The following is a 17,387-nucleotide window of genomic DNA, read 5'->3' on the forward strand; positions in this document are numbered from 1 at the left end:
CTGAGAAGCAGAGGGCCTCGTCTTTGAAAAGAAAACAGCAGAAGTGATAAATGTCAGGTGAGTTGAGATGCGCAACCAGTCAGAAAGTCAAGCAGATAACCTTGACATTTAGGCCGCTGGTGTTGAAGCCCCGCAGAGGGTGCGGAGCGGGACCAGAGGGCCCAGTGTCTTCTGAGCTGGACTACATTAAGAGCTAACCTATTAGTCGTGTTGTTACTGCCTGTCTCTGAGCCGCGCTCTTCTGCCTAATAAAGCCTGGCGAAACGTGGCCGCTCAGTAAATATACTGCTGCACTCACACAAGTGCAGAAGCACACAAACAGATGCACATCTCGTTCTTTCTCCCTTTTTTTTTCTCGAGTGGCCGCAGGGATCTGGTTACACCTGCTTGCACATCTTCTAGCAATTAGGGGCAATCTGCTTGAAACCATTTCACGTTCAAGGTCTTCCCCAGCCATGGAGAGAGGAGCCCAACATATATTGAGCAATAGAAAGGTCTTTCTTTTGATTGGCCTGAACAAACAACACTTTTCCTGTCATTTTCCACTGTCAGATTCTTAATGGACACACCTTGAATAGTTTTTCCTCAGCATTTATCCAGATCATATCTATTTTTTATACTTTTACCAGGCTTCTTGTCTGCTTGACAGCCGTAGGACTTAATTTGTCTATGATGCATCCGTCACATCTAACGCAACTTGAGTGATTGGTGTAATCCGGTCCTTATTTTGGGGTTGTTTGTGCACCATTTGAATGTTGCATGAAAGTTGTATAAAGAGGAAACAGAGAAACCTGTCTGAATTATGTCTGGGTTTTGTTTGTAGTGGGAAAAGGTGCAGCAAGGGATTCAACAGAGAGCAGACTTGACTGTGTGGCAATGCTCTGAGCTGGGATTTGTAAGACACCCAGAGCTGGCTTTAGCAGCAGGAAACCCCAAAGCCTGTAAATAATCCACATGTGCAGACTGCACATAAAGACATCCAGTACTTAGCAGTTCCCTTATCACAGCGTGATAGCCCAGGGACATGAGAGACGCTCCTGCCTCTATTCACTAATATGCTGTGAAAGTAGATGCAGATAAAACGCCTGTTGTTTATTGAGGAAGTTGTGTTAACATGGGGAAGAGGATGTGAACTTTGAACACATTTGAAATGTGGAAAATAAAAGAGGATTTCAAATGACAAGGATACCAAATTGCAATGTCTTTGTTGCTGATAAAATGTTGTTATGTGCTGGAGGGTGTTTTCTAATCAAAAGCACCTAGAGGGTTCACTCCCTTTACGGTTTGTGTGTGTGTATTTGTCTTCATGTTAACTTACAAACAATGAATGTATGTTTGGTGTATGAATGTAGGCGTCTGTCTTTGTAGTTGTGTCCTTATTCCCGTAACAAGCTCACCTGACAAAGAACCTCAGTTTGAGATTATGATAGGACTACTGTAGTCTTGTTTGTTTAAGCAGAAACTGATTCAACATACACACTGTTTTCCCCTCACTTTTTTCTCTTTACATACATGGGATATATAACATTTCTGGCTCCATAGTGAGCAAAGACATATGAGTGATATTTGCAGTCATAGTCTTCTGTGGCCGTGTGCAGTGCAGACTCAAAATGGCATTTATATAGTTCTTTTCCAGTTCACTGCCCACTCAAAGTGCATTTTGCCCGCTTGTGCCATGCTGAAAATGCAGACCTTATATTAATACTTTCATACAAAGGCACTGCACATCCCCAAATTACACTGTGATCATTTATGCCACCACAAAGGCATGAGCCATGTTTAATCGCCACAGTCGATCTTTTAAGATTTAAGATTTTGGATTCAGATTGCATTACATTAGACCAGGGGTGCCCAACTCCAGTCCTCAAGGGCTGGTGTCCTGCAGGTTTTAGATGTGTCCTTGGTCCAACACAGCTGATTTGAAAGGCTAAATGACCTCCTCAACATGTGTTGAAGTTCTCCAGAGGCCTGGTAAGGCCTGGAGTTGGACACCCCTGCATTAGGCCATAGTACAAATAAAAGCTCAGTAATACGCAGGTCCTTGTTTACTGGTTTTAGATCAATATAGCTGCGGCCTGTGGAGATGTCATCACAACCAATGGCAACATTTGCCACATTAGTCGGATAACTTACAAACTTTGAGAATCTTTCTGTTGTTTTAGTGAACCTGCCATCAGTAGTCTTTAATAACTGATGGCTGGAGGTCATGAAGACATTTGTGTGCTATTGTAGCCAACAATACAACATGTAGTCTGCTTTGCTTGTGACACTGAAGTGACTGAAGTGAATATTGCTTGGTATATTCTTCTTTTGACAAAGTAGCCAATAGGCATTAAAAATCAAACTCTACATATAATGGACTCTTCAAGTGTAAGTATAAAATAGATTTTTTTAATTAGTTTTGTCGCCAACCATGATTGTGTTTGAAGTTGCTCAGTCATTGACTATCTGTGATCTCTTGTCACCATATCGCTGTTAGTGGCTGTGTGTGTCGATTCCCCTTCAGTTTTGTTGTTTATCAGTTGTTTGTCAGAGTACAAGTTTTAAGTCACACATATGTCATGGTTCAATCCACAAAACCAGCTGAACTTCACCTGTAAGACAAAATGGGCTTATTAAATTAGTTTCCACATTAAAGAATAACAAATCATCACGGAATCAAAATCTTGGAGATACGTAGCGGGGTTTTGAGAAATCCTGTTTTGTGAGTCAGCTGGTGCGAAGCGGTAGTGTGAACTGTCGATCAGAGTGACGTCTTTAAGATCCAAAGTCCAAAGATGTTTGCTTTATTGCTGTGTGGCAAAGACAAGCAGGGATTATTTCGCTGCTTAACAGCTGTACACCATAAGAGAAGTCATGTCTTGTTTATAAAACCAAAAATATAACAACATTATTTCAGAATTTTTCTCTCTTGTTTTTACAAAAGAGAGAACTAGCCTAAACACTTTTTTAGCTCACTCATTTAGCCCTTATCGACAAAATAAGATGTTTCACTTCACCATGATTCAGAGTCTGCGTGCTAGTTTCCAGTTTATCACATTTTGTCTGGGGCAGCTCTTGCATGTGTATGATGCATCCAGTTCCTTTGAATGTGAGATCAAAAGAAGATAAACTCCAGAGGTGGAGGGGAAGGGAATGAGACCTCTGAAACAGAGGAGTTGGTGGTGTGTAAACATTGCAATGACGGTACACAATACATTTTTTTAAACCCAGTATTAGGCCTCTCAAAGACATGCCACCTCCAGCAGGTTTTCTAAAATGAGCTGAAAACAACATTCCTTACCCCGATGCTGACCTCACAACACAGCATCTCAGCTTGCTCACCTTTTAGTCTCTTTATGCCAACATGTGTTTACTGTTGTTGCAGCTCTGACCGTCAAAAGTAAGATTCTCATTACGCCGACGTATTTGCTGTCGGGCTGCAATGTGATTTCAGTTAATTTGCCTATGTCAAGATGATCATCGACTGTGTTTTCAAGGGCACGATCACATAATTATTGCCCTTACTTTAATTGGAAGTATAATTTGATGAAGCTGTTGACGTGAAAAGTGGAAGGCTGTGTTGGTAATTTTCTCGTTTCATGCAATGTGGCAGAATGCTGTTATTGTTTAAACTGCCTGTGACTCCTTTGCTTTAAGCTGAGGCACCTTAATGCAGTCATAATAGTCATATTATTACTATTTATGTGTGATACACACAACTAAACAGCCTTGGGTTAATTTGGCATGCATGGAATGCACTGAGTAAGATATAAATATATACTTATATTCTAAAATATAAAGATTTTATTTTCATTGTCACAAGTCTTATCTACTTTTCCCTAAAAGACCCTTTTCTTTCTGCGCTTTTCTTTTCTTTATACTCTGATGACAGTGAGGAAAGACTTCCCAGAAATGTATCTTTTCATCCATTACTGTCTGAACTTCCTATCATATCCTGTTGACTCAACTCTCTTTGTTCCAACACCCTCGGTTGTAAACCCAGACTCACACACCACACACACATTTCACTGCATGTGTCATCAGTTACAAGGAAAAAGAAAACAGCACACTTTGTTTATTCTTCAATGTGCCCGTAATACCACGCCTTGGGCGTAGTGAATGATTTTGTTACTGCTTCTTTGCTTTTTTTTTTTTATTTCATTTTGAATTTCCTTATCACATATCGGTATTACAGCGCAAGTACATCTTGAAGTCACATTTGAATGTCTAGTCCTAAAGTATGTAGTGCTAACAGAAAACCTGGAGATTATGAGAGCTACCACACTGAAGATAACACCACCGTTTCCTAAATATATTTAAGGTATCAATATTGTTTTAGAAGCTTTTGACTTTGGTAACTGGCATAGGAAATTGACGTGAAATATCAGATTTTTAGCTTCTTATATAATTTAAACAAAATTTTTTCAACCACTAAAATCTTAAGATGGAAAAAAATAAAATAATCTTTAATAAACCAATCAAACAAAAAGCCTTTGGGATTCCATGAATTCCCAAAAGCAATTCTCACTATTTTATTAATATTTATTTTTCTTTTTTACAGTCTGCGTGACAAGAAGAGACAATATTATTATTCATTTGTATTTTTCCGATCTCCTCCGAGTGTCAATTAAGTTCACGTCCTTGCGATTTGAAGTTGCAATTGTGAGTTGCTTTGGAGTAAAAAAGTTGATGCCTAAAATGTAAATATTGCCGTCATGTGTGGGAGTGAATCTTGCTCACATTGTTCTTAGTTTGAATTTCGACACTCTCTTTATGAGTGTGATTGTTTTGAGGGGGTTCCCCTTCTCAATTTTCAAAGCAAAAAACAATTAGGCATGCAGACTGAGATATGTTGGTCTCATTTATCTTTACGTGACAGAAGGACACAGATAGGCTGAGAGAAGGAGAATTTTTCTCCTTTAAAAGTCGAGCACGGTGACATGCCAGCAGTGTGGCCTCTTTGTTGCCTGCGGTCATATTTATGACTCATGATGTCATTGGACAGCCGTGTTTTTGGGAGGGTCAGCGCGTACGCCCACACACAAACGGTCACACAGCTGTTCTCTTCATACCCCTAGCTGTCTCTCCCCTTTCGGACTTAAAGTACCGTCTGACTTGTCTGGCATTAGGACTTTACTGGCACGTCTTTTCTTCTGTCTACACACAGCTTTCTGTTTGCTCGTTCCCTGTTCGATATCTTACTTTCACACAGTCCTTCACAAGTTTCACTCACTTTTTCACACATGACTATAACGTTTTTCTCTTCTGTTTTTCTACTCCCTCTCTTATACCGTTTACTTTTGCAGGTTACAAACTTCTCAAGAAATTGACAGAAGAACTAATAGGTTGCCCGTATATGAGATGAGTTTGGATGCGCCCCCTAACTGTTTGTTTAATTGTGGGAGCAATCGTCTGAGGAACATGGAAAGAATGAGGCCAGTTATTTACCCAGATGGTTTACTGGTGGAGGTGTGAGGCTGGCCAGCTCACTGTGGGAACACAACGCTTGCTTTTCTTGGTATCGCTGACCGTTTTCAAGACCACTGTGTTTTTTTCCCCCTAGCTTTCTCCAGCTTTGTTTGCTCTGGATGGCATGTTTGATTATTTATCGTAAGGGAAAAGGGAGTAGCTGGAGCAATAAACATGTGACTGCACTGTATTTTGTTTTCCACTGAGAAGGCCGTGTCCTTTAACAGATATTTGAGGCCTCTATAAAGTCTTTTATTTGCTTTCTGAAGGGGAGTTTGACCGAGCTAAAGGAGGATCTAAAGAACTGATTTGTGTCTTTGACAATTTGTGTTTTCTGTAAGTGTGAGTTATCAACAGATAAATATTTCTTCTGGATTGCTGAACATGACTTGTTTTGGTCTTCTCTGTCTGTGAATTTGTTTTGACATCTAAGCATTGTTTATGCCAGTCTTAGCTTTATGACACCGAACAGGATAACATGAAAGGAGGTCTGTGGTTTTTGTTGTCTTTCATACGGCAATGAGAATATTGCTCTAAGGGTTACGTCTGCACTGATAATAGGCATCAAAGTGTTCTCCGGGGACGTAACTTTTCTTTTTTAATTTCTCTTCTAGGCTCTTCAAATGGCTCGGCAAATACTTCTTCAGCAACAGCAGCAATCCCAGCCACAGCAACTGCAGTCTCAGCAAAATACTGGTCGCAAATCCCCCAAAGCCAACGACAAGCAGCAAAGCCTGCAGGTATTGTTGTCGTTCTCAGATGTTCTCTCATATTTTAACTCAGGGTTATCTGATGGCTTGGTTATTTAACTTTGTGGTTATTCAGATAATAAAAAAAAATGAAGTGAACTTGTGCAACTCTTGCTAGAACATAGTGTGCGAGAAAAAGTACAGCAGTAGTCTAAGTTCACAAACAGGAAATTAATATTGGCAGTGCAACATTTGCAGTTATGTATGCTCACGCATTATGTGTGATTTAGCGGCACACACGCTCAACCCTGTGTCATCCAGGTAGCACTGGAGGTGGTAGCACTACGCAGAAAGGGGTTCTGTTTAGAGGCCAGACACACAGAAAAATCTCATTGTGGCCGGTTGAGATCACATGAGCTCATCCAGTATTATCTGGATTATCACTGTTTGAGATTACCGCAGTAGACAGGATTGTCCTTATTGGCTGCATTTTGTTTAGGAAGTTTGTAAGCAGGAGAAAGTGTGGAAAAGAGGAAAAGCTAGAAGAGAAAGAGCTCAGTTCCTCCCGCTAAAGGGAGTTTGGCTTTGTTCTTTCCTTGCTTTCTTTTCATCACACTCATGCATACAGCAGAAATAAAAGAAGAGGCTAGTCTATACCTCTGGCAGCAGGAGGTGCTCTAGAGCAGACCGCAAGTGGGGTGTGTGTTCCAGGTGGAGGGTTTAAAGCTGGAACAGAGAGACATGAGCACGGGGTGGGAGAATGCAAAGGTATTAAGAGGTAAACAGGTGGTGGGACACTTATTTGAACTGCCTTTGTAATGCAAAGGGGAAAAAACAGCGGGGAAAAAATCGGGGGGTTTTTGTTTTGTTTTTTCATCTTGCTTTTAAGATCGACAGTGCTGTATTTCTGATGCAACATTTGCCTCAGAGATGTATATCTTTGTTTGAACAAGGAGCGGTTGTTTGTGTCAGTGTGAAATTGCAAACGACTTCAGGGCATATTTGGTAATTAATACGGAGGCCCTGTTCTCTCTGTGTGTATATATATATAATATTTAATACCCTTACTATCCCATTGGGGGCCCTTTTTAATGAGCTATTGTAGCAGCTAGGTCTAATGTCAGGTTGTGGAAAAGCCTCTTTGTTGTGCAGATGTCTTCGGAATAGCTCCAGAGGATGAAATATGACTGTGATGACCTTTCAGTTGTGTGCATATTTGTCAGGATTCAAATAAGTTGAAAGGATCAAACTAAACAGTTTCCCCAGCCTGCCAGGGAATTGTGCTGCAGAGGTCAACAGAGGGGACCACAACGGCAGATTCCAGCATACAGCCAGTTGTTGGTACATAGTAAAGTACTAAACCATCTCCTGCAGACAAAGACAAAATTAAAATTCTAATTTATTAATGTATACAGAGAGCTTGGCCAAGCTGTCACTCAGCTATTGAAAAGAGAGTCGGGCCCTTTCCCCCTGCCCCCCCCTCTCTTACTCCCCTCTTCTGCCCAGTTCTTGTGAAGAGAGCTCAGGCTCACTGTAGTATCTAACTAACGCTGTAAATTGCCTGCTCTCTAATGTCCTATGCTACATTTTGCTGAGTTGAAACTGCCATTATGAAAAAACCACAAGTCCAGACGAGTGTTTGTTTATCTCCAAATTACATATTCTACTAATTAAACCCAGCCCAACCACTAGCAGTGCACACACAAGGATAAGTATTCAGGCGTAGACATCACTGGGCCATTCTGTGCAAGTGTGCATTGCATTTAGTTTAACGTTTTCAGTTGGTGGCATTTCTGTTATGTTCCATATCGCAAACATTGTTTTTTTCAAACACCAGATAGTCATTTTCTCTTTTAAGAACAAACCCTGTGCTTAGAGGAGCCTCCTTCACACAGAACATTCACTATCTCCATCACACAGCCTGGATAATGATTCTCTGTTGAGCTGGACTGGGTCATCAAAAGACATGATCCAACAATTATGGGACTGTGTAGTAAGCTGACACCTCATAAAAGCACCTGATCTGCAGACGAGACTCCATTCATCTCAGTGTTCTTCCTATTAGGCACGAGGAGATGTGCAGAGAGACTTTTACTCATTTGGAGATGTGACTCACTTTCCAATTCATTCAAGTCAAAAATAATGAAGCACTGTATATATGAAACATCCAGGAAAAAAACTGACCTGCACAGAGCACTAAAGGGAAAAAAAAATATGAGTCAAACAAGCCTCAGAATCCTTGATCAGCATTAAATGGCTCTTTGGTTTTATATCTTCAGCAGGGGTGCCCCCGAAGCCCCCTCACCCCTGTACCGCCCACCCCTGCCGTTGGATAAAGATGCCTGCGCTGTATACTCAGCAGCCTAGAGGCCTTTTAATCATGCTAGATATACAAACAGCTGCTATGCATGCTGGAAAGCAGCTAAACATACTTGACTGGTCAAAAAGCCAGTAAATTACATTGACAGAATGACACATGTAATTAAAAGAATCCATGCCGCTTTTACCTTTTGCGCTTCACACCTACAGTGGCACAACGACGAGAGCCGGCAACTCCCACCCCGCTAATTACCATTATCAGTGAAATGGTAGGGTTTGACTCATTAGTTCCATGTGCATTTAATTAGAGGCAGGCTGAAATTGGATTTAACTTATTACTTTTTCATGGATCACTTTCTTGTCATCACTTCAAATTGGATTGCAGCCCCAGGTAACTAATTATGCCAGCCGCAGGATCAGGAGTGGAGAAATAGGTAATTAGGAACAACACTGTCGGACCCTCGCTGATAGTCCACCAGCACCGAGGTGGGGGGAGGGGGGGAATTGATGCTCGTTTGTGGCAATGCACACGAGACCGGCTGGTTAACTACACCTCATTCCAAGGGAACCTGTGCACGCATCCACCTACTACAGGGGATTATGTGGCACCCGGGCAGGAGATGTTGTGTCAATATGGTGTCTATGCTCTGAGTGTAATATCCAGATTATGCTTGTTTCCCATCCAGGATTGTGTTTAAGATCAGCATTCAGTACGGTGAGGTACATGGCCAGCAGCCAGTTTCCTGCATCTACTGCTGAATGACAGCGACTGATTTCTGTCAGTCTGTGCTGATTGTAATGAGAATACATGAACGGCTGCTTTGAAGAGAGGCAGGTGCATAATGTAGCGTGTTAACAATTCAGGCTTTTAGCAGAGGTAGTTTGCTTGTGGAGAGGGAAAGTGATTGCTTTACTGAGAGCTTTGTTGTCCATATTAAAGTAAAGATCATCTTCTACCCTAAAAGTTTTTGCACTTATTGTAATTATGTGTTGGCCTTCTATTTTAAATGAGAAACACTATTCACAATTCACTGATAAATATTTCGCTGAACATTTTCATAATGTCAAAGGTGCATCACTTGTTATTCTTCAGACAGAGAAACTACAGATAATGTTTAAAAACCAGACAATTTCCTTATCTACACTATTACCAGCTGAAGCCTCGATCCTCTCTTCTTTCCCTTTTCTTTTCTCTCTTTCGTTCTCCTTTGCTCACTCTGTTCTCACACCATAGTGTACAGCCTCGCGGAGGGCATCTCCAGGTCAAAAGATAATGTCTTTTCAGTTTACAGGATGAAAGCCTTTTAAGTTAGAGAGCTCCCCTCCAATGCCCCTCCTCCTCCCCGCATTTGCTTTTCACATCCTTCATTTGTGGTCTGTTGGGGGGAAGCGTGATGTGACACAATCCAGGGGCCAAGCCTCTGTCTGACAGGACAGGGAGAAGCCGGCGGCTTTCCCTCCCTCTCCTACTGTTTTTGCAGTAGGCCCATGGCATTGTCCTGACACATGTATACCACAGAGCTCCAATCTGTAAGTCATTAGAGCACTAGGCCAAAGCCTGTCAGCTGGAGCTCAGCCAGTGCTGCAGGCTGATCTGAGGCAGCACTTCGAGGTGCCTCCGCAGTCTGGCCGGCCAGTGGCCCAAAGTGGCACAGCAGCGATCGCCCAGTGGCGAGGTGACAATAGGCAGGACTCTAGATTCATGTCATGGGTCGGTTATTGTGTGAAAAAAAAAATCTCTGTGCATTTAGATTTAGTTTAGAGTGACATATAAATATATTTAAAGCATTATAGACCAGAAATATGAAGAAAAAGAAGTGCTGAGCATAGTGATAGAAGGAATAGTCGTTGATAATGCCGTTTGTAGCCTGATTTCACGCCGCTGTTACTGAAGTGAGTCATTCTTAGGGAAGTCGTTAAACATTTTAGCAGAGATATGCCCATTCACAAGAAAGTCACTTCATAAAATCATAGCAACAACAATGCAGTGTGTTATTCAGTTAGGGGCTGTCTCAAGGTGATTCTGTAATGAAATCTCATTCTGATGTGTGCATTGCTTTGAGGTGATAAATACTGTCAGGAAAGATCAGCACAAAGCCAAGACCGGTGCCGGGGAATAGGCCGTCTCTATGGTCGCTTGTTTTGCTTGTCATATTGTAAAAATGTATTATGTGTACTGTATATATTAGAACCAGGTTTGGGATAATCCTGTCAGAATGAAGTCATCTGTCCTGATTCCACATAGCCAAGTGGGAGGGAGGGGGGTGGTGGCGGTGGGAGCTCTCGCCCGGCCAAGTTGATGACTGTCGAATTGACTCCAGTCACAGAGCTGGGAGCCACTCTGCTGTTTGCAGGACCCTCTGTATTCATTGGAGGCCTGATGTTTCCCTTCAAGCAGTCAGCCTTCGCAGCACTCCACCCCACTCTGTCATCCCCACGGATACACAAACATATACACTTCCCCTGAAATTTGTCGTATCTTTATGTCATCCTCTGGCGTTACGTCTTGATTTTAATGCTTGTCGTTTTTTTTGGAGTGATTCACACGCCCTTTGGAGAGCGGTAGAAGGATGGATGGGTGCACAGTCAGCCATAGCATTTATAAACACTAACAGCTATGCAAGGTGCAGTCAAGTCAGCATCAGCTCACAATGCAGTTTCTCTTTGGGTGTCAATGCACACTTTTGACAGCTTGGCAATTCTCTTATTCCATTTTCACTTTTGGTTAAGACTCGAATAAAGTAAACTGTTACTGCTTAGACAGCAGAAGAGTGATACAGATATACAGGTCGACACGAGGGCTTTATTTGGAGCATTTTATATTTGTGTTGGATGTTTAACAGCAGACCATAATTGTGCTTAACCGCTTTATCCATATAGTGTGCAGAAAAAGCCAAAGTAATGTAGTTCGTGATTAGACTCCTCTTTAGTCTTTAAAAAGCGATGACAGGAGCCACCCAAAGGCAGACAGGTTTCTACTCAAATCTGATAACTAACTGTAAATTTTATGCATAGCTCATCGCCCATGATAATGCATTATTTTGGTACATAGCAGAACCCAAATATCAAATGTCGCTCAGTAACTTATTTGCAGCTTTAGGTTTACTTGTGACGCTCTTTTAACCCTGGCAGCCACCGCAGAATCATTGTTATTGCTTAGTAAAAAGAACTGGGTTTCTTTGTATTAATATGGTTTTCGTTTTAAATCAAAGATGAATCAATCGCCAAAAAAGACAAGACAAAAATTCCCCCACCTCCCTAAATCGATGTTGCTCAAACCCAAAAGTGTTTTTGTTTTGACTAAGTGAAAAACCACACTAGTGCGCACTGGAAGCTCCGTTATATACTAGCTGGCATATCATCTCAGGAAATATTTTGCAAATACAGACTTCACATGTGCTGACTAAACAATGTGCTCCTGGTTGTCAAAATTAAAAGTAAATAACCAAAGCCATATATAATAGACCACGAGGAACATGGTGAGTCAGGCGTGACTTGCTGTAAGTCCTCTCTGCTCCGGGTGATAACCTCATTCGCTCAGAATGTGACTTACTCCTTCAGTAGTGTGCAGATATTTAAAGGCGGACTCGCTGTCTTTTATTTTTGATTGACTTAATAAACAGTAACAATATGCAGGAGTTTTATGCGAGAGAGGAACAAGGGCACAGAAGTGTAGAAAAAAATAATAACACAATAAATAAAAGATGCGATCGGTTTTCGTTTGGCTCTGAATAGAAACTCTCCACCTCTTCAAAAGTTGTTTGTGCTATTGTTTTACTGCTGCAGAAATGACATAGCGCTCTCCCGTGTGGCGTCAGTGCAAGTGAGTGGGTCACCAAATAACAGTTTTTTTCCCCTTAAATCAAAAGTCACTTCTTTCTGAACTTTGCAAAGTGTGAAGTTTTGCTGTAGCTCGGAAAACACACTTTGTTCGATTTACAATTGTTTCTTAAAAGCTTTGTACTTTTGAAATAACATTTGAAATGGAAATAACAGGGAAAAAATATGTTATGTAGGTTATATTAAATAGAGCAGCTGTTATTTATATAGGTCCCACACCTGCCCTGCTGAGTCTCTGCCAGTAAACAATAAAATACTCCAAACACACAAGAGGAGAGGAAAAAAGGGTGTGTTTGTTTTCTCATGACAATGGTCCAGGTCACCAGCGCTTTTCAAGAAAAGCAATGAGAATGAATTTGTTCTCCGCTTCCACTCCATTTCCCTACTTGTCTTAATGTAGTAGCAGTAAGACACTGGTTGGCATGCCGGTGCAGCTTATTCACTGGCTGCGTTAGTGTTTTGGGAAGGCTTTGTAATTGGAGCCGAGTCGTTATCTTCAGCCATAGCTCAGGCCAGACATTAACTCATACTTTCACTCTAACTCGAGCAGGAAATGGGAGTATTTTATAATGTCATCCACTCTGTCATGAACACAATCGCTCAGTACTCTCGGTAAACTATCACAAGGGACGGGTTCAAGGCTCAAGAATATTGATGTTTCTGTGTGCACAGGAACAAAAAAAAATCCACATAGGGTGTGTATCACATCGACACATATGTGTAATTATTTTACATGGCGCAGGCACAGAGGCAATGGATTAGAAAGACAGTATGTGAGAGGAGAAGCTTGAACTGTGTGTCTGCTAAATTTATCATGAGGCCTTTGGGAGCGTTGAAATGAGAACAGTGGCCTATTACTGCTAAGAAGGTGTTTTATTGAGAATACGCCGACATGCCACCCCAGGGAGAGTGCCGGGGGAGAATAGCGTGGCCGTAGCCTAAACCACTTTGTGCGTGTTTGCGTGTGCATGCGTGTAGTTGCAAGCACATGGCTGCGTGTCACTCTCTTTTTGTGTGAGGCGTCTTGAGGGTGTCAGATAGAAAATAAAAGCCCCTTTTCTTCCACTTAATTATTCACTATGATACGTATTGGAATTGTCACTTTTGACACTTGAGGTGTCCCAGTCAATAATTTATATAGGTCAGGCCAGCTTAGCAGAGCTCATTGTTAGTTATTAGCAGATGAGAGCAGTGGCTTGTTATGCAGGCGCTCTGTTTATTTTACCAGTGTGTTTGCGGACTGGAATGTATCCCATGAACATTCCTTCATCCTTGGCCAAGGGTTTATAGCTGTTGATATGAGCTGTGTTTTAGAGCTCTGTTATTCAGCTCTGTGTTTATTGTCATGATAATTAACAAAGTGAGGTGTTAATCTTTCCTCGTGCTTTTGTCTAATTCTTTTAAGTGGGTTGCACAACTTAGTAACCCTGATTTTAATGTTGTTACAGAAGTGGGACTGATTAAGAACTCATTCCATTTTCTCATGTTTAGATGTGCTACAGAGTGGAATGTAATTAAATGTTTATAAATATTGTTCAGGAGTAGGTAGCTCAATTGAAAGATAAGACATATAGGTTGTCAGCAGTCAGGGCTTTTGCCCTACTGTCTCTCCCTGGGAGTTCAGTAAGATCTCCAGTAGGTGGCAGGGTCCTGTTTTCTTCTTCTGTCTTTTCCACTTGCTGAGTGCACACGGGTGTTAAAGAGTGTGATGATATCATGACAGCTAATTGCTCTCATTGGGATGGAGTTGGATGGATTGCCTGGTAGCTGGTGTAATGTTAGCTGTTAATGTAAGTGGTTTTAGCGTGTCTGAGGCCAAATTGAGGGATAAGTGTTTAAAAACTGGTTTGAAATTTTTTTTATGCTGCTGTGGTTGATTTTATGGCTGAATACTCGCAAACTTGGTTTTGCATATTATTACTGGTTGATTCCTATAGTAAACTCTGTAAGTACAAACTATAAAAAGATTGGCATTAGTACAGAAAATACAAAGCTACCCTAATCTCATAATTATATTATTTTAGGCTAAAATAGAATTTGTTTTTCTTGGGAAATTTTAAAGGAAGAAAATAGCTACAAAGCCTTGTGAATTGTTTGTGTGCATTTAGTGTTTTCAGCATGTAAAATGAGTTGTGCCTTTGTTCCAGCACTGTAAACAATTCCATTTAGCAGAACAATAAAGAGGCTGATAGCAAGGCCAGTTTTCTTTCTTTCCGCTAGATAGCTGTGTTTACTTATCTGTTGTTTAATTAAAGGGCCTCTTTTCTTTAAGTTCCCATTGTTTCAATTGCACGGCCCGAGTCCCGGCAGGGGTCAAAGGGTTAACAGCCGTCAACTGTGCCTTTTTTTCTCTGCCTCTCCCTCTCTCTCTCTCTTTCTCTTTCTCCTTTTTTTTTAAAGGGGCCCCCACACAAAGGCACAGTTTCACCTGCAGCCCAGCCCGCGGCTTCCTATTGTGTGGCCCCATTTGAATTGATTATGTTTAGAAGGCTGGTTGTGATTGGTGGAGAAGGGCGTGGTTGATTGGATAGTTTTGTATCTTGTCAGCCAGAGAGCAACCTTGTGCGTGCAATCTGTCTGTATCCTGAGGAAGGTTGGAGACTCCACAGCACAGCAGCGCTTGTTCTCAGCCTCTCTGCCTGCCAGCCTGCGCGCCCCTACCTCTCTCTCTCTCTCTTACTTACTCACACTCGCTCTCTCTCTCCCTCCCTCTCTCTCTTCCCCTCGCTGCTCGACTCTCCGCTCTGCTTCACTCCACACCGCGTGGCCCGGCACTCTGTTTACCCTGCCAGCTAAATGGAGTTTGTCAGGTTTGTCAATATGATTGATTTCTGTGATTTTGCCAGCTTTCTTGTATGAAAAAACTTGACAATTTAATTTGAAGAGGGAAAGGGAGAAAAGGAGTTTTATTGTCTGTCCATTGTTGACGTTCTGTCATTGTAGCTGGTTAATTTTGTCATGCTTCTTCCTATGGGAAGAGTAGTTATCCAGGGTTTACTTTGTTGTTAAGATGCTGTCAGTTTGCATGCTTGCTGTGTTAAGAGAAATATATAAAGTCATGTATGTTAGATTTATTGTCTCTAAATGTGTTGCCTTTCAGAGCAAGACTGTATGGAGATGATGTCTCTGTTTGTCTGTGCTGTTAGTTGTTTTCAGGAATTTGGCTTTTTACTGTAAGCTTGTGCAACAGTTTCCTCTGCCTTGCCTAACCACATACATGAAGTTTCTCACTGACACTTTACAGTGTTTGTTTAGTTTTGTTGACTTTGCTGATAGTGAGCTAACCAGTTAAGCAGGATCTAATACTGTACACGTTCAAATTATGGAAAGTTCTAGGAAAAACAGGAGACAGGTTTGCCAGCTCTTTTACTTTCATTTGTGTGTGTTTTTGTATTTTGCTCTTTTTTTTTTTTTTTTTTTAGAAAATACTTGTTAAGCTTCATTGTTTACATCCTTGAATTAAGGGTGTGCGAGTACTTGTTTTCTCCAAATTATGTTTTGCTAGTTGTGTATTTTGTGACTTGTTCCCCAGAGTTAATGAGTGCTGGTCAGACTTTGCTTGCTCTAATGGCCTGGACTAATCCTCAGTCTCCTCATGGTGTCACAGTGAATTAAGACAGTGGCTGGCACAGCTCTATATTTGACACTGTCACCACAAACCACGTTGGAGACACGCTGTCACTCTAAATGTCATCGCTCATGTCTTTCTGAAAAGTTAGTGTGCGAATGTTGGTGCGGGCCTATGCGTGTGTGTCGGCACTTGCAATAAAAGGATTGCAAAATACATTTAAGGGGGAAAGTTGTGGTCAATTTGCTCCATTTTTCTACTGTCAAGTTTGAGTCCTCCTTGGCAGTTTTGAGGTTTTACACAGAAGACAGTTATTGACTTTCTGTTGTTTAATGACCTCAAGTATTTTTACTGCAGTCATTTAAGTAATACGCTCATATAGCAACAGAAGAACTTGTGTTTTTTTTCCTTTTTTTGAAGTGTTTTTGTTGTATTTCTCAGCATTTCTGAAACTTTTTTTCCCCTTTGGTACAGTCTTTCAACTCTCACAGCTAAGAAAGTGGACAGGAGGAGAGATGGAGCAGATTATCAGATAGTTGAGAAGCAGGACAGCGAAGCCTAAACAGGGCAGTGTTCGCCGTAATGTTGTGCAGCTGTGCAGCCGAGACTCGCAGTTTGGGAGAGCTGGAGTGCGAGCTGATTGGGTTGACAGTTTGTAATCAAAGTTGATTTATTGTTCATTAGTAGTGCATTAGCCCTTTCAGGCTGGGGCGTTATTTGTGCAGTGGCCTGTCAAGGCGAGGGGCTGCCAGCACCTGTCATTTCTAAACCATGACATAGGCAACCAGATATTAGCTGTGTACCCGGAGAGGGGGGCACACGGGGGTAGCCTGCAGAGCCCCACGGCTCACTGGGATATCCTTTACAGGGACGGTCTTTGCTTTGTACTGGAGCAGGCAGGCAAGACAGAGAGGAGAGACGGGGGAATAGTTTAGCAGTGATATAGTGAGCCACCAGCTGCTCTCTGCTGTTATTCTCTGGCTTTCCCGACTAAAACATGTTTTTACTTGAAAAAGGCTTGCAATCGTTTTTCCTTTTTTTTTTTTCTTTTTTTTGCCCGTTGCTATTTGGAGAATGTGCATCTCTGTTTCAAACGGGGAAGATTAACATTACACTTGAGATGCCATGTGTTTCAAAAGGTTGAGATGGTAGGATAATGATGAGATTACATGGTGTAGAGTGTTTTATGGCAGAAGGTCTTTTTAACCATTCATCTAAGTCCCAGCCTATATATTTCTAAAGTATTAAAGGGAGCCTATTGTCATGTTGCATCTAGAAAATAAGGGTGGATTATTGGGACTGAAACACTTCTTCTTCTTTTTTTCTCCATATACTGGTTTTTACTTAATTCCAAAAACATGCTGCTGTCAGTGTGAATTTATTTCAATATAATTTATATAATTTAATTATTTGGCTGTTCACTTAAAAACAGCATTAAGAGTGTCAAGAAGCAACATAATTTGTGTCCCTCTTGTCTGCCGTCATGGAAACAAGGATTAGCTTTGCCTTGCTGGTGTGCA

At 41.5% G+C, this 17,387-nt stretch overlaps 1 protein-coding gene across 9 annotated transcripts in view; it reads left to right on the top strand.

Annotated features, from left to right (window-relative positions):
• Positions 1-17,387, top strand: part of foxp1b (forkhead box P1b) — a 156,822-nt gene that overhangs the window by 100,037 nt on the left and 39,398 nt on the right. For 8 of the 9 annotated variants that reach the window (XM_085455797.1, XM_085455798.1, XM_085455799.1 and 5 more), the window contains one exon: positions 6,066-6,191. In XM_085455797.1, coding sequence (XP_085311923.1) covers positions 6,066-6,191 — 126 coding nt within the window. Of the gene's footprint in view, positions 1-6,065; positions 6,192-15,052; positions 15,110-17,387 lie in introns of those variants that run through there. The other variant, XM_085455796.1, reaches the window with a different exon arrangement.

This window comes from Copadichromis virginalis, linkage group LG5, assembly GCF_057382275.1.
Source record: "Copadichromis virginalis isolate Kocher_CV1m ecotype Utaka linkage group LG5, C_Virginalis_male_GT1.1, whole genome shotgun sequence".
Classification (NCBI taxonomy): Eukaryota; Metazoa; Chordata; class Actinopteri; order Cichliformes; family Cichlidae; genus Copadichromis; species Copadichromis virginalis.